The 22,360-nt window shown below is 53.2% G+C and overlaps 1 protein-coding gene across 6 annotated transcripts in view; it reads left to right on the top strand.

Annotated features, from left to right (window-relative positions):
- Positions 1-22,360, top strand: part of Vav2 (vav guanine nucleotide exchange factor 2) — a 169,363-nt gene that overhangs the window by 142,164 nt on the left and 4,839 nt on the right. The window contains exons 12-27 of one of the 6 annotated variants that reach the window (XR_010064602.1): positions 2,320-2,406; positions 4,477-4,562; positions 5,223-5,355; positions 6,100-6,114; positions 7,774-7,883; positions 9,286-9,387; positions 9,611-9,699; positions 11,718-11,734; positions 12,277-12,298; positions 13,083-13,210; positions 14,451-14,525; positions 15,788-15,840; positions 18,116-18,232; positions 20,040-20,127; positions 21,122-21,245; positions 21,612-21,755. Coding sequence is in view for 5 of the 6 variants with exons in the window: in XM_039104731.2 (XP_038960659.1) it covers positions 2,320-2,406; positions 4,477-4,562; positions 5,223-5,355; positions 6,100-6,114; positions 7,774-7,883; positions 9,286-9,387; positions 9,611-9,699; positions 11,718-11,734; positions 12,277-12,298; positions 13,083-13,210; positions 14,451-14,525; positions 15,788-15,840; positions 18,116-18,232; positions 20,040-20,127; positions 21,122-21,245; positions 21,858-21,944 (1,333 nt within the window). In the remaining variant the exon portion in view is untranslated. Of the gene's footprint in view, positions 1-2,319; positions 2,407-4,476; positions 4,563-5,222; positions 5,356-6,099; positions 6,115-7,773; positions 7,884-9,285; positions 9,388-9,610; positions 9,700-11,398; positions 11,698-11,717; positions 11,735-12,276; positions 12,299-13,082; positions 13,211-14,450; positions 14,526-15,787; positions 15,841-18,115; positions 18,233-20,039; positions 20,128-21,121; positions 21,246-21,611; positions 21,756-21,857; positions 21,945-22,360 lie in introns of those variants that run through there. The other 5 variants (XM_039104731.2, NM_001106563.2, XM_063283478.1 and 2 more) reach the window with 5 other exon arrangements.

The following is a 22,360-nucleotide window of genomic DNA, read 5'->3' as shown; positions in this document are numbered from 1 at the left end:
TGCTGATGAAGTTCTGTCCCATGTCCTGCCCCATCACTCACTTGAGGGTTCCTTTTCACGTGCTGGCTTTGAAGACCCCTGTTCAGCCATTCTATGCCTCATGTGTGACAGTCCACTGCCTTTGGGAGCTCAGCACGTCCCTGTCCTGCTCAGACACCTTTGTGGCTTCCACTGTGCTCTGAATCAGGCCAGGGTCATTGAAGATGTGTGTAACAGGACAGTCTCAGACTCTAGGGAAGCCAGACCACCTTTAGGTTCCTGGGCGTGCTCTATTCTTTCCCACCCACGGTGTGCTCAGGCCATGTCCTCTTCCTCGCTAATTTGTCTGTGGCCCACTCACTCTGGCTTTGCCATGAACTTGACACTGTCCAAGAAATTCACCTTCCAGACCCCTTAGCCCAGGGACTGTCAGGCTACCCCGTAGCCATACCTGTTCCTCTCATAGATACCTGACTTAGACAGGGTGGAGTGCCTGCCAGGCTGGGTCCCTTTGGTACTACACTGTTAGAGAAGTGGTAGTTGCAGCATTGACTTCTGACACCTGAGGAGTCTTCTGGTCTACGGACACCTTCTTTCCCCAAGACACCTCATTTAAAGAGGAGGGAGACGGACCCAATGGGAAAGACATGCTCTCAAAGCTGCCTGGAGCTCTCTGTGAGAAGGCTTCATGCTGGAAAAGTTTGTACCAGTTTTAGGTATACTTAAACATGGCTGACATGGGGACCTCTGGCTGGCTCCCCTGGGGAACTGAGGTCACTGTAGCAGAGGGACCACATCTTCCCACTGCAGACACAATTGAGTGTCAGCCATTCCTGGGACATATTTGTAACCGAGATTCATAGCTACAGGTGTGCCCTAAGCCCCAGCCTGGACAGCAAGTGGCTTTTGGTCCCTTTGTGGAAAGTACCCTGAGGATATACAGCTCCTGACATTCCACAGAGGCTTTGTGACTCTGTGTCTTCTTATCACTGGGAGCCAGCTCTTCAAACTTCAAAGTTTGGGAGGTGTCCTGGTTTGCTTTCTGTTACTGTGATAAACACCACAATCAAAAGCAACTTAGGGGAGAGAAAGGTTTTAGATTCCTTTCCCAGGTCACAGTCAGTCACGTAGGGAAATCGGAAAGAATTCAAGGCAGAAACCACAGACAGAAGGCTGCTTACTGACTCACTTCCTGGAGTGCTTAGCTAGTTCTCTAATACAGCCCACCTGCCTAGGAATGGCGCCACCTGCAGTGGGCAGTCCTCTCTCTTCTCTGTCATCAGTCAAAACTCTCTCTCAGACAGGAACACAAAGACAGTGTGATCAATGCAGTTCTTCAACTGAGGTACCCTCTATGAAAACTAACAACTACAGCAGGGAATCTAAAAGCCTTTAATGTCTCCAATATAAAGCAGAAAATCACTCATCCAGTCAGTGTCTGAGCTGTCACTGCCCTGCAGCTAGGTTTCCCACAGGGTTGCATTACACGCTCCGTGCAAGGCTGTGTCCTCTGCAAGTTGGCTGCTTTGCCTCTGATGCTTGGTCTCTGTGGGAATCCCCATCTCAGACATGCACTTCCCTGACTCTGGCCTGGTGTGCATGGGGCGACACGTGCTCAGCTTCATCCCTGCTGGTGATTTAGAACAAAACCCACCCTTTTCAAAACTGCAGCACCTGGTAGGAGCTGCCAGTCCTAAGGTTTGCGGGGTGGCTCTTGAAGTGACCCCAGAAGCAAGAGAGGCCATGAGGGAGGTGGGAACTGCCTCCAGGATGTGGGTCTGGCTTTTGCGTGTTGGGGATTTCCTCTCTGCTCTGCTCTCTGGGCAGGATCCCTGCTGCCCTGACCCAGCCACCACTGGGCATCGCTTCCAGGCCATTACAAACTTCTGAAGAAAAGTGAGCACTGCCCCCTGGTGACTAACTAGAGAATTGCAGTAGCCTGTAGGGACCTCCTTCACCCAAGGCAATAACAGAATACCCAGGCTCTGCAGGGGAGGGGGGCTTCATGAGAACAGAAAGGTCTAGACAGTGACTGTGTATGGTCCACTGTGGCCTAGCCATGCTGGGCTGAATCTCCATTCTGACACAGAAGGCCTGCTGAGTGAAGGGAGCCTGGATTTGGGGGTTCTGGTCCCTCTCTTCAGTGCACTGTGTACTCTGGTTCAAATGTTGTGTTCTTATTCCTTCTTGGTTACCTGTATGTGGTGTTCCTTACTCTGATAGCCCAGAGTTTGAGTGCCCCAGGCAAGATGGAGTAAGAGTATAGCTAGCTGGACTAGGAAGGGGCTGGGAGTTCACCCCCTGTGAGACTTGGTGCACTGAGCCTGTCTTGATTTCTAGGACTTGGCCATGTATATTAATGAAGTGAAACGGGACAAGGAGACCTTGAAGAAGATTAGTGAGTTCCAGTGCTCCATAGAAAACCTGGTAAGCAGGGACCCTTACACCGTGCATACTGTAGCGGCTGCTGACTCAGGAGGTAGAATAAGCCCTCGTCCACTTCAGCCTACCTGTGTGAATTACGCTCTGAAGTCATCCATGAGTAGGACAGAGGAGATGGATGTCCTATTGACAACCCAGCCTGGACCCCAGGCTGTGGTGACCAGAGGCAGGATGCTTCGCCTGGCCTGTGGCCCTCCTGTTTTCTGTCAGTCTCCATGTCTTCAGGATGGGCAGTGGACAGGGTTTGGTTTGGGGGTGGGGCAACAGTCATCTCAACCTGAGAGCTGACCCTCAACTCTCTCCTTGTCTAGGAAGCAGGCTAGGGGCTCTGTCAGACAGGGTTGCTCCTCTCTAACGTACTCTACAGAGAAGAGAGAAATTCCTTCTGAACTCAAGCCCTGCTTAGCCCCATGTTGGGTCTAGATCTCTCCGTGTTACGGTGTTGTGCGTTAGGAGAACTTAAGCACACCCTCGCCCCACCCATCAGGTGCTAATAGCACCTTGACCCCAAGTGATGACTGCACTTCCAAATGCTGTCTGGTACCCAGAGTCACTTTAACATAGAACCACTCAAGCATTTCCTCGGTGACTTTTCACTCTCCGGGGCTTGGTGAGACGGAAGCCCAGAAGCCTAATGTCTAGGCTGGCACACCCATGTTCACCTACAAAGGAACCCCGGCAGACCTGGCTGGCTCATCGGAGACATCCAGGCCATGCCATCAGCCTGAGGGCGAGAGAAACCACCAAGTAGTGTTCTGATGAGTGCTCTGTCTACAGTCTGCGGGCCAAAGGAGGGAGTCAGTATAGATAGTTGTGAGCCACCAAGTGGTTGCTGGGAATCAAACTCAGAACCTCTGAACCTCTTAACCGCTGAGCCGTCTCTCCAGCCCCATCCTTGTGCACCGCTAAGCGTGAGCATTTGTGGGGTCCAGGCCGCTTGCCAATCATCCCTGCTCTCTGATCACCGCAGAGTAACGAGCTGCTTTTGAACACAGGGCAGTTTGCCTTGGTGTTGTGAATCATGTTTGCTCTTTAAATGACAAGGAACGGGATGTAGGTGTGGCTTAGTTGGCAGAGTGCTAGCCTTGCATGCACAGGGCCCTGAGTAAACCGGACTTGGGGCCACTGACTGTAATTCAGCATTGGGGGCAGGGGAGGAGGAAGGCAGAGGCAGACAGATCAGCATTGTCTTTGGCCACACAGCGACTTCCAGGCCAGTCTGGGATACTACTGGCCCTTTCTCAAAAAGAACAGTGGTCTGTGGACCTCGGGGTTTCTGGTATGTGACTGTCATGTGGCATGCAGCCTAGGTCGTGTCTCCAGGTGAAGGCACCTGGAGTTATATGTCCTGTGCGACAGGGACAGAGGGGCACAGCAGAGTCCCCGAGCAGATGTGAACCCTGCTGTGTGTCAAGGCCAGCCTGTGTCATACTGAAGTCAGACCTAGGAGCTTTGACAGAGTACAGGGAACATGCCTCCAGGCCTGTGTGACCACCCCCTGGAACCCGCCCTCTGCCCTCTGCTGAATAGACTCATCCCTGGAAAGCACAGAGGATGGTGGAAAGGCAGATCTCTCTGTATTGAACAGAACAGAGAGGCACAGTCCACACAGAACCGGAGATGGAAACTCCATGGCCCTGTGGTGGCAGGGCTAGGCATAGGTTGCTTCCTGTGGAGGATGAACCCCTGGCTGGGCCCGCCTGTGTTGCCACTCAATCCAGCCGTGCTACTTGCCTTATTTGCTTTCCTAGGGCTGGACTTCTGGCTTTTCCTATAGCTCGGGGTTCCACACAAGGGTTGCCTGTAAGCATGACCAAGCCATCAATCATCTTTTGTTCCCAGGACTCAAGGGAGTCCCCATTGTGGCCCCCTGAGAGGGGACAGGCTTGGCTCAGCCGCCTTCATGGTCTTGGGCCACCCAGTCACCTTACCGTAGGCACATTTTCCTAGTTCACACCTGGGTCCTGCTGTCCTGCCCTGGACATGCCCACTCATCCCCCTGTCTAGCAAAGCAGAGGTTGTCCACCCTTGGGCTGACGGTCCTTGCCTTTCCAGCAAGTGAAGCTGGAGGAATTTGGGAGGCCGAAGATTGACGGGGAGCTGAAAGTTCGGTCCATAGTCAACCACACCAAGCAAGACAGGTGAGGAGGGTGAAGGTTGGCACCCCAAACCCCACTCCCAGGAAGCCCAAGACAGACCCTCCTGTGGGAAGAACAACAGCGTGGCCGGCTCTATGCAGCTCTGTTTCAGTTACTTCCTTTTCTCTACATAATCTCTATGTGTCTGTCATATCAGTCAGCAATAACCACACAGAAACACCGCCCTGCCTGTGGTGGGCCCTGAGCTGGCCTGGGAGACAAAGCCGGGACGTGGAGAGGCCTGGCCTCCAGGGAGCTCCTTGTCAAGTGGGAGAAGATAGGCAGGTGGCGGGGTCAGGACAAGTCAGCCATCTACGAGGGTCACAACAGACTTGGGTTCTGGGGGCACAGAGGAGAGAATTGGCAGTGGCCTTGGGTTAGTGCTCCAAGGGAGATAAAGATAGAAGACTAAGGACCTTCTGCATGGAGGTGGCACTGAGGGTGGCTTTATGGGAACAGTGGCTTCCTGACCGAGAGTCATTGTGCCATATCCTGGCTGAAAGGAGGACCTCACCTTAGAGTCAGGGCAGCCTGTACAGGCCTGGCCCTCTTGGTCTGACACACTGACCGTGGTCTCAGGGACAGCTGTCTGGAGTCAGGCAGGGATACAGGCTTGTCACACACAGCATGGCCGTCCTGACACTCGGTACACTATGTGGCCAGGTACCTGTTCCTGTTTGACAAGGTGGTCATCGTGTGTAAGAGGAAGGGCTACAGCTATGAGCTGAAGGAGGTTATTGAACTGCTCTTCCACAAGATGACTGATGACCCCATGCACAACAAAGACATCAAGAAGGTGGGTCTGGGTCTGCAGAGGGGCAGGTGCTGGGTCCTAACCCCCGGGAGTCAGTGGGGCCTCCCTTGGTCATTGTGGTGGCAGGTGGTTCCCATGGTGGGTGGTCAACACCCTTAGGACTCCAGCTTCCTAGAGGCAGAGGGGAAGGCCTTCCATAGGGCGCCAGCGAGAGCCTAGTTCCTAGCCTTGACTTTTTAGTCTCAGTGGACCTGACTCTGGTTCCTCACTGGCTGTTGTAACAAGCAGGCCTTTCCGCTCCATTCCTGCTCTGTCTCATCTGCTGGGGGCTGGCTTGTGTTTTGTCAGGCTCTGAAAGCCAGTGGATGAGGACTGCAGGAAAAGGGGTTGTGGGTTCAAGGGGGTGGGGCTATGGATTCTGAGGCTGTGGCCGTGGCCGTGGCTGCGAAGGGATGGGAAACACAGTCTTGCTTCTCTGAGGCTTCTGAGTACAGCACCTTATGCGCGTGTAGCCCTGTGCTGGGTTGGGGACAAGAGCCAGCTGCTAAAGGCTCTGACCTTCTGCAAGTCCCCATATAGGACCATGCGCAGGCTCCTCCTAATCCTGGTGCCTGAAGCAAGAGACAGTGACCGAGGCTAATTCCCAAGCTCCTGGGCTTCTTGCGAAGCCTTAGGGAGAACACCTAGACTGTTTGACAGAGGTTGGGTTCTTCCGTCCTGGGCTATCAGCCTGGCCAAGCCTGCTAATGACCTGTCTCCCTTTCCTTCCCTTTTCATGCTTCTTAGTCTCATGGGAAGATGGTAAGCGCCTGGTGCTCTCCCTGTCCCCCAGTGGTGCCCCATGCTGGCCTTTCCAAACTCTGGGGCTCCCTGGGCCTGAGTAGAGCGGGCTCATGGCCCTCCCCCTCCTTCCTCTATATCTTAATCACGAAAGTGACACATCTTTGTGGCACCGACCGGATAGCCAGCCTGCTCTCCTTCCTGGCAAGTAAAGATCAGGGAGCACTGAGCAGTGGACTCAGAGACTTTCTGAACTCTGCCCTGCAGGATCCTCCTCACTTCTCCCCTCCCCTTCCCTTCCCCATGCTCCTCCCTCTCCCCCTCCCTCATCTCTCTACTCCTGAAAGACTAGGCCACACTTGACCTAGCACCCTTTGGAAGCCCTTTTCTCAGGCCAGTGGGTCAGGCCTGACTGCCGGGTGGCTCAGTTTGGTCAGACCCTCAGCCATCTGACCCTGGCCTTTGTTTTTCCTGTTGTTATTAACTCAGGATTCGTTTTTTAACCCAGGAAGTGAAAGTGAGTGGGCAGGGCTATGGAAGGCTCTTGGGCTGGTTCCTGGGCACCACTCCTGAGGAATCTCAGGGACAGCAGGGATTTGGGTTGAAGTACCCAGTGAAGGGGTGCAGGAGGGTTGGGATATCCTGATAGAGGGCGGGCCCTGAGCTTGGGATGTCACACTTATACACACACACACACACACACACACACACACACACACACACACATACACACATATACACATGTACACATATACACATATATACATACACACATGTACACACGTACACATACACATGTACACATAGACACATATACACATATACATATACACATATATACATACACATGTACACATAGACACATATACATACACATATACACACATACACACATATACACATACACACATGTACACATACACACATATACACATATGCACATACACACATAAACACATACACACATAGCAGGCCCCTACATATGTAAAAGTGCACACAGCAGGGTCCCTGCATACATACACACATGCATGGGCACAGTATGGCACATATGCATACTCAACAGTATGTGCACACACACATACATGCATACATACAGCAGGACCCCATATATATGTGTGTGAACCCAACAGGAGCTCTGCATGCACATATGCATGTATGCATGTGCACCTGTACACCTGTACACACCGGTCCATGTGCAGAACATGATCTATAGGTCACAGCACTCCACACATGACGTTTACACATGTGAAAGGAGCTATGAACATCTAGACACAGGCTTGGGTGCGCATACACATACACTGTTCCTATGTCTAGGAACAGACACAAGTACCAATGCACATATGTGCACTTCATCACAGTACAGGTACACATGTTACACAGGAAAGCACACATACACTTTGACACATGTTCCTAAACACCTTCACCCATGAGAGCTACCCTGGCCTGTTCAGGCAAGATAACAGTGCACCCACAGCCTCTGGTGTGGGAGGACACACACAGGCATGCAACCAGGCAAGAGTGTATGTGTCTATACACAAGAGTGTGTTACACAAGGCATAGGCACGCGCGCACACACACACACACACACATACACACACACACACACACACAGTGCTAGTGAACTTGTGTACACCCTGTCTCCTACAAAGCCATGCCAGCTTCCAGCCTCTGTCCCCACAGTGGTCCTATGGCTTCTACCTGATTCACCTCCAAGGGAAGCAAGGCTTTCAGTTCTTCTGCAAGACGGAAGACATGAAACGGAAGTGGATGGAGCAGTTCGAGATGGCCATGTGAGTTCCGGGCAGGAGCTTCAGGCCATGGCGCTGGCTTCCTGACCTCCTCAGGGTCGTGGTGGGAGGTGGTTCTGTTGCTCAGTGTGAAACAAGCTCCTTCCCCGTGGGACACCAGCCAACTCAGTAGACCTTAACTATCTGTCTCCTAGATGTCCTGGTGGCATCAGCTGTCCTGATGAGGGCTGGACCTCATGCTGTGACTTGTGTCCAGGTTGTGACGTGGCTGGAGCAGTGTCCCCTGTGGTTGAGGGGTACCCCAACACATAGAGAAAAAAGCAGAGGGGGCAGAGAGTGGGGGTGGGGAGTGCCACTGGCCCTGTGGGCAGTGCCGGGCTTGGGCTTGGGGTTTTCTGGGGGAGCAGGCCACTCCTTGAGACCCCCCACATGTTGAGATACAGGTACAAAGAACAAGGTCAGGGGAGCGGGATCAGGACGATACACCGAGTCAGTGGCTTCAGAGGCTGTGAGAGCCCTGGGGCTCTCTGCCCCTCAGCTTCTGTGGGTTGAAATCCCCTTGTGCTGTGAGCAGTTTCAAGTATTCGTAGAAGTTGAAAATGTGAGCATCCTCCCCATATACATCTCTCTGTCTTTGCTTCTGCTTTTCTGTCCTATCTTCTCTGGTACGATGGTGGGGAAGTGACTTTACCCTTGAGGTATACCTCCGGGCCCCAGGGAGCATCATGAGCTAGTAATCCCCCATTTGTGCACACTTTACGAGCATTTACACTGAAGTATAAGCCTTACTGCAATTCCCCTGCCGTCCACGGGGCATGGTCCAAGACCAGCACTGAGTGCCTGAGACCACAGTAGCATCAACCCTTATGTGCACGAAATTTCCTCACCGTGTAGACTGATGCTAGGGTGCAGTGTGTAAGTACAACTCGTAACTGAGGACTAGTTACTAGAGGATTGCACAATGGATTTTAATGAACTGCCAATCATTACGCTTGCACGGGGGCAGGTGGTAAGTACAGTCCAAGTCGCTGGAAAGCAAGCACTGTGTCAACGTGCGATGCCCGCTGGCCACTAAGTGACTACTAACTTGTATATGGCGACAGAGGACGACCTGTGTCCTGGCTTAGAGAGGTTTTATCATGTCACTCACAAACAGGAACTGCTCGACTCTGAGATTTTCCATGTAATATTTTTAGTTCACACTGGATTATAGGTAAACTATAGATCAGGAGGGACAACTGCACTCACTAAGCTTGACACTTGGCCATTTTAATAACCTTCTGCCTCACCCGAGCCCCTCCCCCACCCTCAGTCTTGCTCCCTGCCGATCTCAGGGATAGCCAAACTGGGGCGCAGGCCCCTGGTGTGTGCAGCCAGTGTCCTTATACAGTCATTGCTGTATTTGTAGGCTTAGGGGTTACCTGCCTGTTCTCTCCTTCCACAGGTCAAACATCAAGCCAGACAAGGCCAATGCCAACCATCATAGTTTCCAGATGTACACGTTTGACAAGACCACCAACTGCAAAGCCTGCAAGATGTTCCTCAGGTAGACGTCTTCTGCCTGTTCAACCCTGGGCTACAGGGATACGCTGCGTAGCTGCCCAGTGTCACCCGGAGTGTCAGGTCCCCTGCTGGGGACCGGTCGAGATGGTCAGGGAGGAGCAGATGCTTGGGGACGTGCTCCAGGGGGGACCATCGACCATCATGATGACTGTGGCCGAGTGCAGGGAGCTGCGCCCCACCTCACCTGCCACCCTCCTCCCACACAGGGGTACCTTCTACCAGGGATACCTGTGTACCAGATGTGGTGTCGGGGCACACAAGGAGTGCCTGGAGGTGATACCCCCCTGCAAGATGAGTGAGTAGTGCATGGGTTTGGTTCCCTTGATCCACACCCACACGCTGGGCACAGGGTATTCTCAGCAGGAATGGGGGAGCTCCCGCTCTCTGATGCCAGGCACAGGAACTGGACCCAGGGGGTTAGAGTGTGTGATTTGGGAGTGCACGTGGGGTTTTATCAATGGCGTCCCACCTTATAGGGACAGCTCTGCATGGGTAGGGGCACCTGACGAGTGCCAGGCACATTCTCTGTGCTTCAAATGAGAGGTCCCTGTCCTTACCACTCACTGGGCATGTACTTCACTGACACAGGAACTGCCATCCGGAGGACGCCAACTTGCTCTGAGTCCCATGGCTGAGCCTAGAATTTCTCTTCTAGCGGGATAGCTTTGTCAGCCCTCTGCAGTGTGGCTCAGTCCTCCCATGCTTGACAGCGTCTTGGGATCATTGTCCTGCTATTGGTCTGTCTGGCCCAGTAGATGCCACCTCCAGATCAGCCCCAGCATTGTCTGGACAGTGGCACTGGCTCGGTCAATGTCGCCCTCTTGTGGCCATGAGCCCCTCATGCAAGGCAACTGCCACCGTCGCTTCCTACTTTGTGTGCGATTCTAAAAGTTAGCAGCAAACTTATTTATTAGAATAGGATTTAGAAAAAGACAGAAAGTAAATAAGAAGACAGGACAGGGCATGGTGGCTCACACCTCTGTTCCCAGCACTCAGGAGGCAGAGGCACACATTTCTCTGAGCTTGAAGCCAACCAAAACTATAACGCGAGACTCTGTCTCAACCAAAGAGAAGAAACGTGGTCAGTGAACTTACTCAGAAATAAAAGCATGGCAAAAACATCCTTGGTCCTAGAGTGAGTTTGGGGCCAGCCTGGGCTACACGAGCCCGTCTCAAGGTGAACAAAGCCATAGGATTAACTGAAGGCAGGGTTTTGGTATATTTTAGGTTTCTTTTCTTTTCTTTCCTCTTTGTTTCTTTCTGTCTTTCTTTTTTGTTTAGAAAATACATTTTCAGAGTTACTTCCCCCCATCTTAATGAATAGATTCTTATTACCTGTAGAAGTTTGAAATGTAGAGAAGAAAAAGGAAGGGGAGGGCTGATTCATGTTCTTTTAGGCACCAACAGGCACACTGGGCATTTCCTTCTTATACCAGCGGGGTCCTCACCAGTATCCTCTGTGTCATTACAACCCCTGGCTGGCTCTAGACATTATTCCAGGGGGTTGTGACCCTCCCCCTCCCCTTCCTCCTCCCCTCTCCCGTGGGTCCCTCTGTCCTCTGCTAGGGGACAGTGTTACTGTCCAAGCTACTTTCCTTTTCCTAAGCTTTGGTTGGTTTTCCCCTGTGAACTGTGGCAATACCACAACTAAAGCAGATGGACTGTGTGACCCTCACAGGAACCCAGATGCCTATAGGGAGACACCAGCCCTTCCTGAGAGCCTTTTTCACCATTATGTGCCAAAAGAGTCTGTCAAAATCTCAGATGTTCCCAGAGCGGTCTTTGGCAATCTTAGTCGTGGTTATTGAGGTCCCACCAGTCATACACTGTAGCTGGAATGATCTTTGTTTTGACCCATGCTGAGGTGACTAGAATTCGTCTTCCCTCCCACACGACAGCGGAGTGACTAGTGTCCTTGAGTATGTGGGAGGGTCTTAGAGGAAGATGGCAACGGGGACCTGACCACCCACCTCTGTATCACCTACCTGTGGCAGGTATCACTGACAAGGTGTGGAAATTGTTTCATGAGCCCTGCCACATCAGGTGAGCCTGGCAGTTACCACCATTCACAGTTGGCCCAGGTAGAAAAGCCCAGTCTGTGAGTTCCCTGTGGTTCCTCAGAGCTAGAAGTCAGAATATGCCGTCAAGGTAACGTTCATAGATAGGAGGCTGGGTCTATGCGTGTGTCTGTGATCGGCCTCTGAATGGAGCCCCTGCAGCTCAGCCAGCCCCTCCAGTTTGGGGAATGCATACTGTGAAGGTCATCTTTCTGTCCAGGTTTCTGCTTTGACCCCTGATCTGCTTCCTTTCCAGGTTCGCCTGCAGATGCGGTGAGTGCCCCCAACTCTGCCAGCACAGAGACATGTCTCTGTGCGTGCTCCCCTGGTGGCTCCATAGCTGGCATGTGTCTTAGCAGCTCTCCCCTCTATCTCCCCAGTGCGCTCTGGCCGCAGCTGCACCTCTGTGGTACAGCATGCTCATGCGCACAGGGCACTGAGGTCATTGCGGGGCATGAGCCACGTCTCCTGAAAGCTGAAGAGTCCAGCCCTGTTATCCAGCCTTGACTGGATGCTCACTGAACCCCACAGGGGCACGGAGACAGCGCTGTTATACAGCACTTAGTTGTGTTGTCCAAGCCATGTCCAGAACAGAGGCCGGGAGACGGTCAGGGAGGTTTCCCCGGGGAGTGGGGTTGGGGAGCCGGGGGTGGGGGTATGATGAGTGTTGGGAGAGGGGACCAGTGTTGCACAGATCTCCTGGAGGCGTGGCTCTGCCCTTTTGCTTCCTGCCTTGGCACTCATGTCATGGGGTGGTGCTGATGCGGGGCCCAGAGGCGGAACCCCTTCCCTAACATCCGTCCTTGTTCTCACAGGACGCTCCCGGAGCAGGACTAGGTGAGTGTGCTGGACCCAGCCACTTCTGCCTTCTTCAGCCACCCAACGAGCTGTGTGTGTGAGTGGTGGCGACTGAGCACAGCCGTTGTCTGCCCTAGCCTCTCTGGCTGCCTCCCAGGGTTGACTTAGGGCTGGCTTTCAGAGGACCAAGGGCTTTCTGTCCACAGCTCCTAGAGGTGCCAAGCTTAGGACCAAGACCTGTGTGATCAGGAAGCCCAGGGGTTTTTGACCTTTTTTTGTGCCCCTGGATGCTACCCAGGCTGTTTAAACATTCTGGATGAAACCTGAACTTCCTCAGAGGAAACTCAAACCCCACCCAGGTGTTACCACTATTGGGCCATATCGACCTAGGCCAGGCCTGGAAAGACAGTTTGGTGACCTCTTTGAACATTTGGGGTGAGACCGGGACCCCATCTGAGGGTAGCCTCAGATTCTTGGGTACTCAGCTATATCTATCTCCATTGCAAACCCAGGCCTGCCTCTCATCCCTAACATGGCGGGGGCCCTCCCTAGCTCCACACCTCAGATCCAGCTCAGTGGTGTCTGGGAGAGACATAAAATTCCATCTAAAAATAAGTAGCTGTTACTGGAATGTTCTGCCATCTGTTTTAATTCAGTAGATGTAGGAGCCAGGGGAGGATACAGAAAGGGCGATACAGGCCCTCGTGTCTCTCTGTGTTGGGGAACAGTTTCATGAAGGGTTCCCCAGATCAGGGAGGGTTGGTGATGGGAGGAGCCGCCAGCAAGGACGAAGTCACCCGTGAGCCATTTTCTTCTATCTTAGGTCCCAAGATGGTTGCCGTGCAGAATTACCATGGTAACCCAGCCCCTCCCGGGAAGCCCGTGTTGACCTTCCAGACAGGGGATGTGATAGAGCTGCTCCGGGGTGACCCCGATTCTCCTTGGTGGGAGGTGAGTCCTGGGTCCTGGGGGTGAGGTTCGGCCTTGCTTATCCCTCAAGGCCGAAGCAGGGAGGTTAGGGGTGATGCCATAGAGAGGCTGCTTCCCAGGGCCTCTGTCACCTCCATTCTGCACATGAATTCTGTTATGCCTTCATGGAGGCGATTGTCGCACAGGTAGGGTGCAGCATCCTTCCACCGAGACTCTTGCTTGCCCCGACCTTCCTGCCTCAGTGGACCCCGCAGGCCCTCTCCAGATTCTGTCCCAGCCATGCCCTGTCCAGTCCTCAATGCCCCCATTCTGGTCAGCAGCCACTCACAGTGTTAGGGATTGGCCCCGGGGCTCTGTCTGGTGGGAGGGAGGCAAACACAGGCGCCATCATGTTCTCGTGGAATAGTTTTCAGTTCTGAGCTGGAGCATATTAAGCCTTTAACACCCTTTCTGTTGAGCCCCAGCCGCTAAGGAACCCCGAGACTCCCTGGGTTGCTTGGGGTACAGAGTTAGGATAAAGGTTGGTGATATTTGTAGTGTCTTGTTCTCTCAAGGAACTTGAGTCCAGATTACAGAGCCAATGTATAACATGAGAGCCAGAGGGTACAGAAGTGACACCCGGGTGTCACCCTGTATCCCGGTTGTTACAGTTTTGTACTGTTGTTGTAATGGAACTGACAGAAAGCAGCCCAGGGGAGAGAGGGTTTATTTGGTCATGGGCCCAGGTTACAGTCCATCCTTGCAAGGAGGTCAGGCGGGGATTTGAGGCAGCCAGTCACATCACGTCCACAGTCAAGAGCAGAGGGAAAGGTTGCTGGCTTAGCACCCAGGGCACCTTCCTAACTCACACACAGAGCAGAACCCAAACCCAGGGAGTTGTACTGCCTACTCAGGCTGGGTCTTCTCACCTCAGCTAAGGCAGTTAAGACCTAGAAGCAGGGAGGGCAGCTTGTCCTACACAGCTCCTCACTTGAATCTCTTCTCAGATGATTCTAGGTTATGTCAAATTGACAAAACCATCACACCAGGTCTTCATCTTTTACCACCTCTGGGTGTTACCTGTTTCTTAGGTGGGACAAAACACTTGACTACTGTGCTGAGTCTTGGGGTTACTTTTCTGTAAAGTGGGAATGCCCTTGTCCTTCTGCTCCAAGGGGTGGAGAGGTCAACTAAGGTCACAGCAGAGAGGTAACACTCATGTCAGGCCTGGGATTTGTAAGCTGCAGGCACCCTCATGGCTCTTCATTCTTTGTTCCTCCAGGGGAGGCTGGTTCAAACTCGGAAGTCAGGGTATTTCCCCAGCTCATCTGTGAAGCCCTGCCCGGTGGACGGAAGGGTGAGTCTTTTTGCTGATGCTTCTAGATCACAGGATCCAAGATGCAGAGAACTAGGACCATCGTGTCCTTGCTAGATAGCCACAGGGAGCTGTACCTGGGGTAGAGCCTCGGGGTGGACAAAGGTGCAGTTGTCTGTTGAAGGTTTGGGAGCTGAGGATGGTCAGCTTGTGGGTGTCTCAGTCAGTGTTCTATTGCTGCAAAGAGACACCATGACCAAGGAAACCTGTGCATTTAATTGGGGCTGGTTTATAGTTTCAGAGGGCTTGTCTGTTATCATGGTGGAGCGTGTTGGGAGCATAGCAGCATGCATGTCTCTAGAGCGGTAGCTGAGAGCTACATCCTGATCTGTGGGCAACAGACAGAAACACTGGGCATGAGAGAGGGCCTTTTTAAACCAACCCCAGTGACACACTTCCTCCAACAAGGTCACACCCCCTAATCCTTCTAATCCCTTCAAACCGTTCCACTACCACCACCACCACACCCCCCGTGACTAAGCATTCAAATCTGTGAGTCTTTGGGGCCCATTCTTCTTTGAACCACCACAGTGGGCATCATCCCCTCAGTGGGAACTAATGTAGAACCATTGCCTTCTCTGTGGCTAACACTCCCAGTAAGTCCTCTCAGGCCCTCAGAGCCCAGGGAGGAGGAAGTTTCCCAGGCACAAGGCCCGAAAGCTGGAAGTTGCCTTGTTTGGAACGAAGGCTAGGTGGCCTCTTCCCTCTGAGTCTGTCTTGGCTCTGGTGTCAATGGCAGCCCGGGGTTGTCCCGATGTAAGCTTGACTTCTGTCCCCCCAAGCACAGCTAAAACTCAGAGAGACTTCTCCCTGAAAGTAATAGAACGAGAGGCGTCCCTGCTCACCCACCCAGTCATGTGCTGCTTGAAGGAACATTTTAAATGCTCAGAGCTCTCCCATAGCAGAGGAGGGCAGGGGTCAGGGGTCAGGGAGGGCATAGTACCTGCTGAGCATGGCCACCTCATGCCCACTGTTGGACATTTTCTGTGGCCTTCAGCCTTTCCCTTTCAGGAACTACTTGTTCCTGTTGGTGGCTCCTCATTCATTCATTGCTTCTGTGAAAACCAGTCACTCCGTCTGTCAACCTTCCTGAGCTCAGAGGAAGTCCTGGCGGGTCCCCTAGGATGTCACAGCTCAGGGTTCTGTCTCCGTTTAGAGTGCTGGTCCCAGGATTAGGTTTCTGATGAGCTCCTCTCTCTCTCACGCCCCCTGGGGACATTAATATACCTGTGTTCTAATCCCAGCCGCCTGTTGGCCGCCCGCCATCCCGGGAGATCGATTACACTGCATACCCGTGGTAAGTGGATTGTGGACTGCAGTATGGGGACTTCGGTGAGCCCTGTGTCACAGGGTATGGCTCTAGAAGCCCAAGCCCATGAGTTGGCTTGGGCCGGGGTGGAATTGAGCCTCATCTTGGCCGTTTTCCTGTCTCTAAAACATCAGCAGGCTCCAGTGTGTGGTAATGAGCTCTTTTCTACGCAGGACTCACTACGTACGCTTCATCATGGAAGCTAGAAAGTGCTGTATTTAGGGCCTAGTTTGTAGTCATGCCTTTGGTAAGAAGAGGCACTGGGTTACACAGAGGATGACGGTGGGTGTCTTAGGGTCCTATGTGAACAAACGCCATGACCAATGCAAGTTTTATGAGGAACAACATTTAACTGGGACTGGCTTACAGGTTCAGAGGTTCAGTCCATTATCATCAAGGTGGGAGCATGGCAGCATCGCAGCATCCAGGCAGGCATGGTGCAGGAGGAGCTGAGTTCTACATCTCCACCTGATGGAAGCCAGGAACAGACTGAGCATCCTCAGGCAGCTAGGAGGGGAGGGTCTCCAAGCCCACCCCCACAGTGACACAGTTCCTCCAACAAGGCCACACCTTCTAATAGTGCCACTCCCTGGGCCAAGCATATGCAAACCATCACAGTGGGTGTTTGGGGTACGGTCACAGATCAGGAGTCTTGGGCTGATTCTGTTGTCCCTGATGGGGCCAGTGCCCAGAAGAACTTGTCCTCAAAGCCGCCTAGCCCCACATGGGCAGTGTACATACCTCTAAACCAGATAGACTGATTCTCCAGTTCAGGCCAGTATCCCCAACCTCACATGTGGCATTTGCAGAGTCCCAAGTCCTTGCCTCCTCTTAGCACCTCAGTGTCTGTCCCCTGCACATCTCTAGGTCCCATGGGGCCTGCTGCGTGTATACCCTGCCTGCTCTAACCTGCAGGTGGCACATGGTTGCTGACACAGAGATTGCATGGTTCTCACTTGATGGAGTGTTGGCTTCTTGTCGTTTCACTGGGCAAACACCTGACCAGGCAGTGTGAGGGAGGAAAGGTTTATTCTGGTTCACAGCTCTTGGTGCAGCATATCACAGGGCATAGGAGGCAGCTCCTCCCCTGTCAGGGAGCAGAGAGGTGACCTAATGCTGCCTCAGCTTGCCTTTTCTCTTTGTTCAATCTGAGGGCCCAGCTCAAGGGTGTGGGCTGGGCCTTCCGCCTCCATTAGCTGAATCCAGGCAATCCCTCAAACATCCAGAGATCTGTTCCCGTGGTGATTCAGGTCGACAGTGAAAGTTAACCACCGCACAGTTGTTTTTGCTTTAATTTTTTTTTTCTCCTTTGCCAACTCCAGGCATGTAAGAGTGAATTTTAGCCACTGTACCCCCGTGACTCTCCGTCTCCCGACTTCTCCCCAGACAGTTTCCCTCTTAGTTGTGTATCTTTTGTGTGTGTGACCATTGAATTTAGTTAGCTTTGCTTGTAGACCATTGGGGGGGGGGTGTTTTGGTTTTTTTAACTAGAGTGTGGGCAACCTACCGGTGGCTACCACTAAGGAAAGTAATCCCCCCAATCCCCAGCCTCCAAGAAATTTAATATATTAGCTCCAGATCTACCCTAATTGTGCAGACTGAAGACTAAGCTCATGGTGTCATGCTAGGAATGTGGGGGGGTTGCTTTGCTGAGGGGACCAGCCTTCCCCCACCCCAATCCACAACTATCTATCTATCTATCTATCTATCTATCTATCTATCTATCTATCTATTTATATCTATCTATCTATGTATCTATCTATCATCTATCATCTATCTATCTATCTATGTATCTATCTATCATCTATCTATCTATCTATCTATCTATCTATCTATCTATCATCTATCTGTGGTAGGAAAGGTCTATTTTTGCTCAGTTCTCTTTCAGCACAGATGCTGGCCTCCTCCAGAGTGTCTCTCCCAAAAATGCCCCCGTTACTTCTTCTCAAGCAGTGCAAAGAATTTAGGAAATGGGGGCCAGGTGGAAGTTTGTGGTCCGAACAACGCCCCCACCTGGCTGTGACACTCCTATCTCTCCCCTGTGACGTCTTTACCAGATACCCTTGTATGCTTGATGTGAGGTGCTGGCCCCCACATCGTGCCCTGCCTGTCAGGACATGGCCACATACCTGCCTCCCATCAGTTACCTGTCTACTTACCTCAGAGGTCCAGACAAGAAGCAGAGCCTGAGGCAGGTGGCACACACACACCGGGGGCAGCACTCTGTCAGCATCGAGTCTCAGCTCTGACCCCCTGACCCCAGGTTCGCTGGCAACATGGAACGGCAGCAGACGGACAATCTACTCAAGTCTCATGCCAGCGGGACCTACCTCATCAGAGAGCGCCCAGCAGAGGCAGAGCGTTTCGCCATCAGCATCAAGTGAGCGGCGGCCCCAGCCTCACGAGTGTCTCCCCCAAGCCTGCTGTTGAGGGGATGGAGTGGGTCTTCCCTCTCATACCCAGGCTAGAAGAGCTCAGACAAGATGGCGGCAGAGGCCTCCTCACGTGTGCTCCATGGCCAGGTCACCCAGCTAAGGTCTGGGTTGTGCGTTTTCAGAGACAGGTGGGCTGGTGGGACACAGGGAAGTGACATCAGGGACGTACTGGCCGACTGGTGAGTCTTAGTCAGGATGTACCCATGCACTGCTTTGTGGCATCTAGGGACTCTCAGAGACCTTTAGCAGTGCCTCTGGCAGCCATGTAGCTTGGGCTACAGGTCCATGGTCTGTGCATCTTTCCTCAGATAAAAAACAAACAAGACCCAGCTGTTTGTTTTCCTCAGCCCAGGACACCCATGCACGCGTCTTAGACCTGTTACTAGGTGTTTGATTTGCTATGAGTCAGTGGGGTTCTGAGAGTCCTGAGCAGGGCACCTGTGTGTGGGAAAGGGCATCTTTGGTCTTCTGGGAAATGAGGGAGGCAAACCTTCTGATCTGGCCTCTTGGTGATAGCTATAGTGAGACAGACCGGACGCTCCTGCTGCAGCGACCGGAGCTGGGAAGGGATGCCGGTGGCTGCAGGAGTGCCTCGTGGCTTCCTGGGCAGGTGTGCACTGGGCTCTGCAGGGCAGCCACAGGACCTGAGCACACTACTTTCTCCTCTTCCTTTGGGGCATGTTTTTTCTACTTCTGCACTGGGTTGGGGTTCAAAGCTTGCCTATCACAAGCATCCTAGGCCACACAGTCTAGCTCAGGCAGGTACACACAGCCGGAACATGCATCTGACACCTGAGGAATATCATAGGCGGATACCGCCGTAGCACCTGCGGCCAGGGTCCTGCTCTACAAGACTCCCAAGGGTGATGGGGGTGGAGACAAGAATTAGTGGAGCTAGAAGGGGCTAGAGCAGGGTGAGAGGTCCCTGGGTCTCCCTACTTCAGAAAGGTCACACTGCCAGGAGCCATCACTTTTCCAAAAGGTCCTATGATGTTGAGGGTCTAAAGAAATCATAGCCTATATCCAGCCCCACACAATGATGTGACAGCCGTTACACCCACCTCTTAGGAGTGTCCACAGTGCCTTGTGTCTGCCAAGACTTTAGGACACCACTGTGGGAATCCTGTCGGTCTGGCTCACAGCACATGCTAAAGCCATGTGAACACAGGTAGGTAGGTGCCTACAGTGGCCCTGTGGAGTGACGTTTGATTACCCATTAGTTCCCTGTTTCCTTTAGCCAACTTCAGGGTGTCGAACCAACCTTGCATTCCTCGAATGTCTCCCCACCCCTCAGCACTGTCCAGTCCTTGTTACATGTTTGGGTCATGTGCAGACATATTTAGGGACATAGGTTCTCTTGCTTCATCGACTGGGTTCCTACACCCACAGGCATCAGGACACTGGCTTGAGATTTCCGTCTGTGTGACAGCCTTAACCTTGGTGCTGCCTTACATGGGCTGGGCTGGCATTTGGAGAGGCCTCTCTAGGTTGGATGCATTTGAACTAAAGATGATGGTGGGTGAGGGTCAGGGCAGCTGGCTCCGGGACCTGCTGGACTTGTGCTCCATTCTTTTGGATCTGCGTAGAGGGGTTGGGGGCTGAGGTCAGGGCGGATAGTGGAGAGTCTGGGGTATGGACTTAAAGCCGGCAGGGAGAGCTATGGAAGATCTGGCTGGGAGGGGCTGGTTTAGGTCAGGATCTTTGCTGAAGCAGATCTGGAATAAGCCTGGGGCTGTGTGTGTGTCCATCCAGGTTCAATGATGAAGTGAAACACATCAAGGTGGTGGAAAAAGACAGCTGGATCCACATCACGGAAGCTAAGAAGTTTGAGAGCCTCCTGGTGTGTGTGCCTGTAACTCACTGCCCGACCCTGGTCCCAGAGGCCTGTGAATGGCTTTCTTCTTTACACTCTGCCCCCTGATGATCCATTCTCTTTGCCTAGGGAGGGGTGATTCTTCCCAATGTGGGGCAAACTCTAGAGACAGGTGATAGGATACCTGGGAACAGTTGGAGTCATGTCATACCGGAGGAGTTGGGTCACTCCTAAACCTTTCCTAGCTCACATGATAGAGCAGAAACCAAGGCCCGCTGAGGCTTCTTACCTCAGACATGAGACCTCGAGCTGCCTTGAGCTGAGCATCTCCCCACATCCTTGGGGTCAGCCCCACCAGAATGCAGTTAAAGGCATACAATTCCTTAAAGTACTAGCACGGAACTTACACATACTAGCATTGCCCTACCACTGGGCCCAACCTCGACCCCAGCCCTTTTTCTTTGTTTTTGGAGACAGACATAACGTAGGTCTGGCAGGTCTGGAACTCCCTGTGGAGTTCTCTCAGCCTGTCCCTGCCTTCCTAGTTGCTGGATTAGAGGTGTGTGCCACCATACCTGGCCTATTTCTTTTAGTCACAAACATTGCTCCCCTGGCAGGACATTGGGAATTTCCTTTCCTCTCTGTGACCCACAGGAAAACACAGGCTGACAAAGTGCCTGAAATCCCCTTCACAGCCCAGAGCCAACAAACACCACCCGGCGAGGCTGTAGGTGTCTCTTGGAGCTGCCAGCCTTGTGCCATTCTGCCTTGTGGGTGTGCCTCCGTCCAGCATGGATGGCATTGTAGCTGTTCTTCAATGAACTCTGTCATTCTTTCAGAGCACTCTTTCAGAAATATTTGGGAGCTTTGGGCCTGAGGGAGAGGTTTTTGAGGCCCTAGCCATCGTAGCTGGGCTTGGCTGGGGTGAGATTGAGGAGGTCTCAGAGGAGCCCATCCCTTGAACCCAGGAGTGGGAGGGCTCCTGAGTCTCCACCAGTTGGTGAGTGTACGCCCCCTGCAGGAGCTGGTGGAGTACTACCAGTGCCACTCACTTAAGGAGAGCTTCAAGCAGTTAGACACTACACTCAAGTTCCCCTACAAGTCTCGGGAGCGCGCCGCCACCAGGGCCTCAAGCCGATCTCCAGGTAATTGCTGTGTCCAGGGGTATCCCAGATCTCCCTGTCCACCTGGGTTGTTGCTGGACCCCAGAGTGTAGGGCCAGGGCCTCCCTATCTCACGCCTTGACTCGCGCCCCTTCTCAGTTCATGAAGCCGATGGGGTCCACACTGCTACTCTAACTGTTGGCGCCTTGCTTGGAGGTGACGGTAGTGAGAAGGAGTAGGGCAGGATTTGAGAATAGATTCTTCCACGGGTGTCCCCGGGGCCTTGGCTGTTGAAGGCAGCTCTCTGCCTACAGGGGGGATTTCAAAGTCTGGACCTGCGGGCAGAGATAGGCCCAGAGCATTTGGCTTTTAGCTCAGGGCTTTCTCCTGAGTCACCCATGTCTCTAGTCTACAGGGACCTGCAGGGCTATGGGATCTTCCTTCCCAACCCCAGACAGCAGACCAGCAGAGGGTGCCAGCCTCTGTGACAGTGGGCCCATTGTCCCTTCAAGACACAGGTGTAGAGCAAGCAGTGGCCTAGCTGTGTCTGTGGTAGGCCCCGCCCTCCCCAGCATCCTCCTGCGGTAGAGCCTGGCATCCCCATTGGCTCCTTGGCTCCTGCCCTGTCTTATGCTCTCTCTTGCCTCTTTGCAGCTTCGTGTGCTTCCTACAGCTTTTCTTTTCTCAGTCCTCAGGGCCTCAGCTTTGCCCCCCAGGGCCCCTCTGCTCCCTTCTGGTCAGGTACTTCTACTGCTCAGAGCCCAGCCTGACCAGTCCCCCGACCGTGCAGCCTGGTGCTGGTGCTGGGGGTGGGGGTGGGGGGATCGGGCCGAGGCTGCTGCACACGAGGACGCGGTAGGCAGGGCTCTTCCCTGGTCACACTGGTGGACACGTCCCTGCCTTGTCAGCTGTCATCCTTCATGGCCGTCGAGAGCTTTGCCTCTGGTTTGGGAGATGGGGGCAGGAGGGGCGGATCTGGTGACTACTCTGCAGCCATGACGGCTGCTGTGGGAACAGGGATGGGTGTGGAGGAGAGGGTTTCAGTCAGCCCTGGTCCGACATGCTTTCTGTTGCCAGAGCCAAAGCCCTTCTGTTCGAGTCTGTGTGTCCCCTCACTACCATTGTCACCTGTCCCCATGACTCCTGGGTTCCGGACT

Source organism: Rattus norvegicus, chromosome 3 (genome assembly GCF_036323735.1).
Source record: "Rattus norvegicus strain BN/NHsdMcwi chromosome 3, GRCr8, whole genome shotgun sequence".
NCBI lineage: Eukaryota > Metazoa > Chordata > Mammalia > Rodentia > Muridae > Rattus > Rattus norvegicus.
The sequence above is the reverse complement of the archived record's forward strand: the minus strand, read 5'-3'. Positions and strand labels throughout refer to the sequence as shown.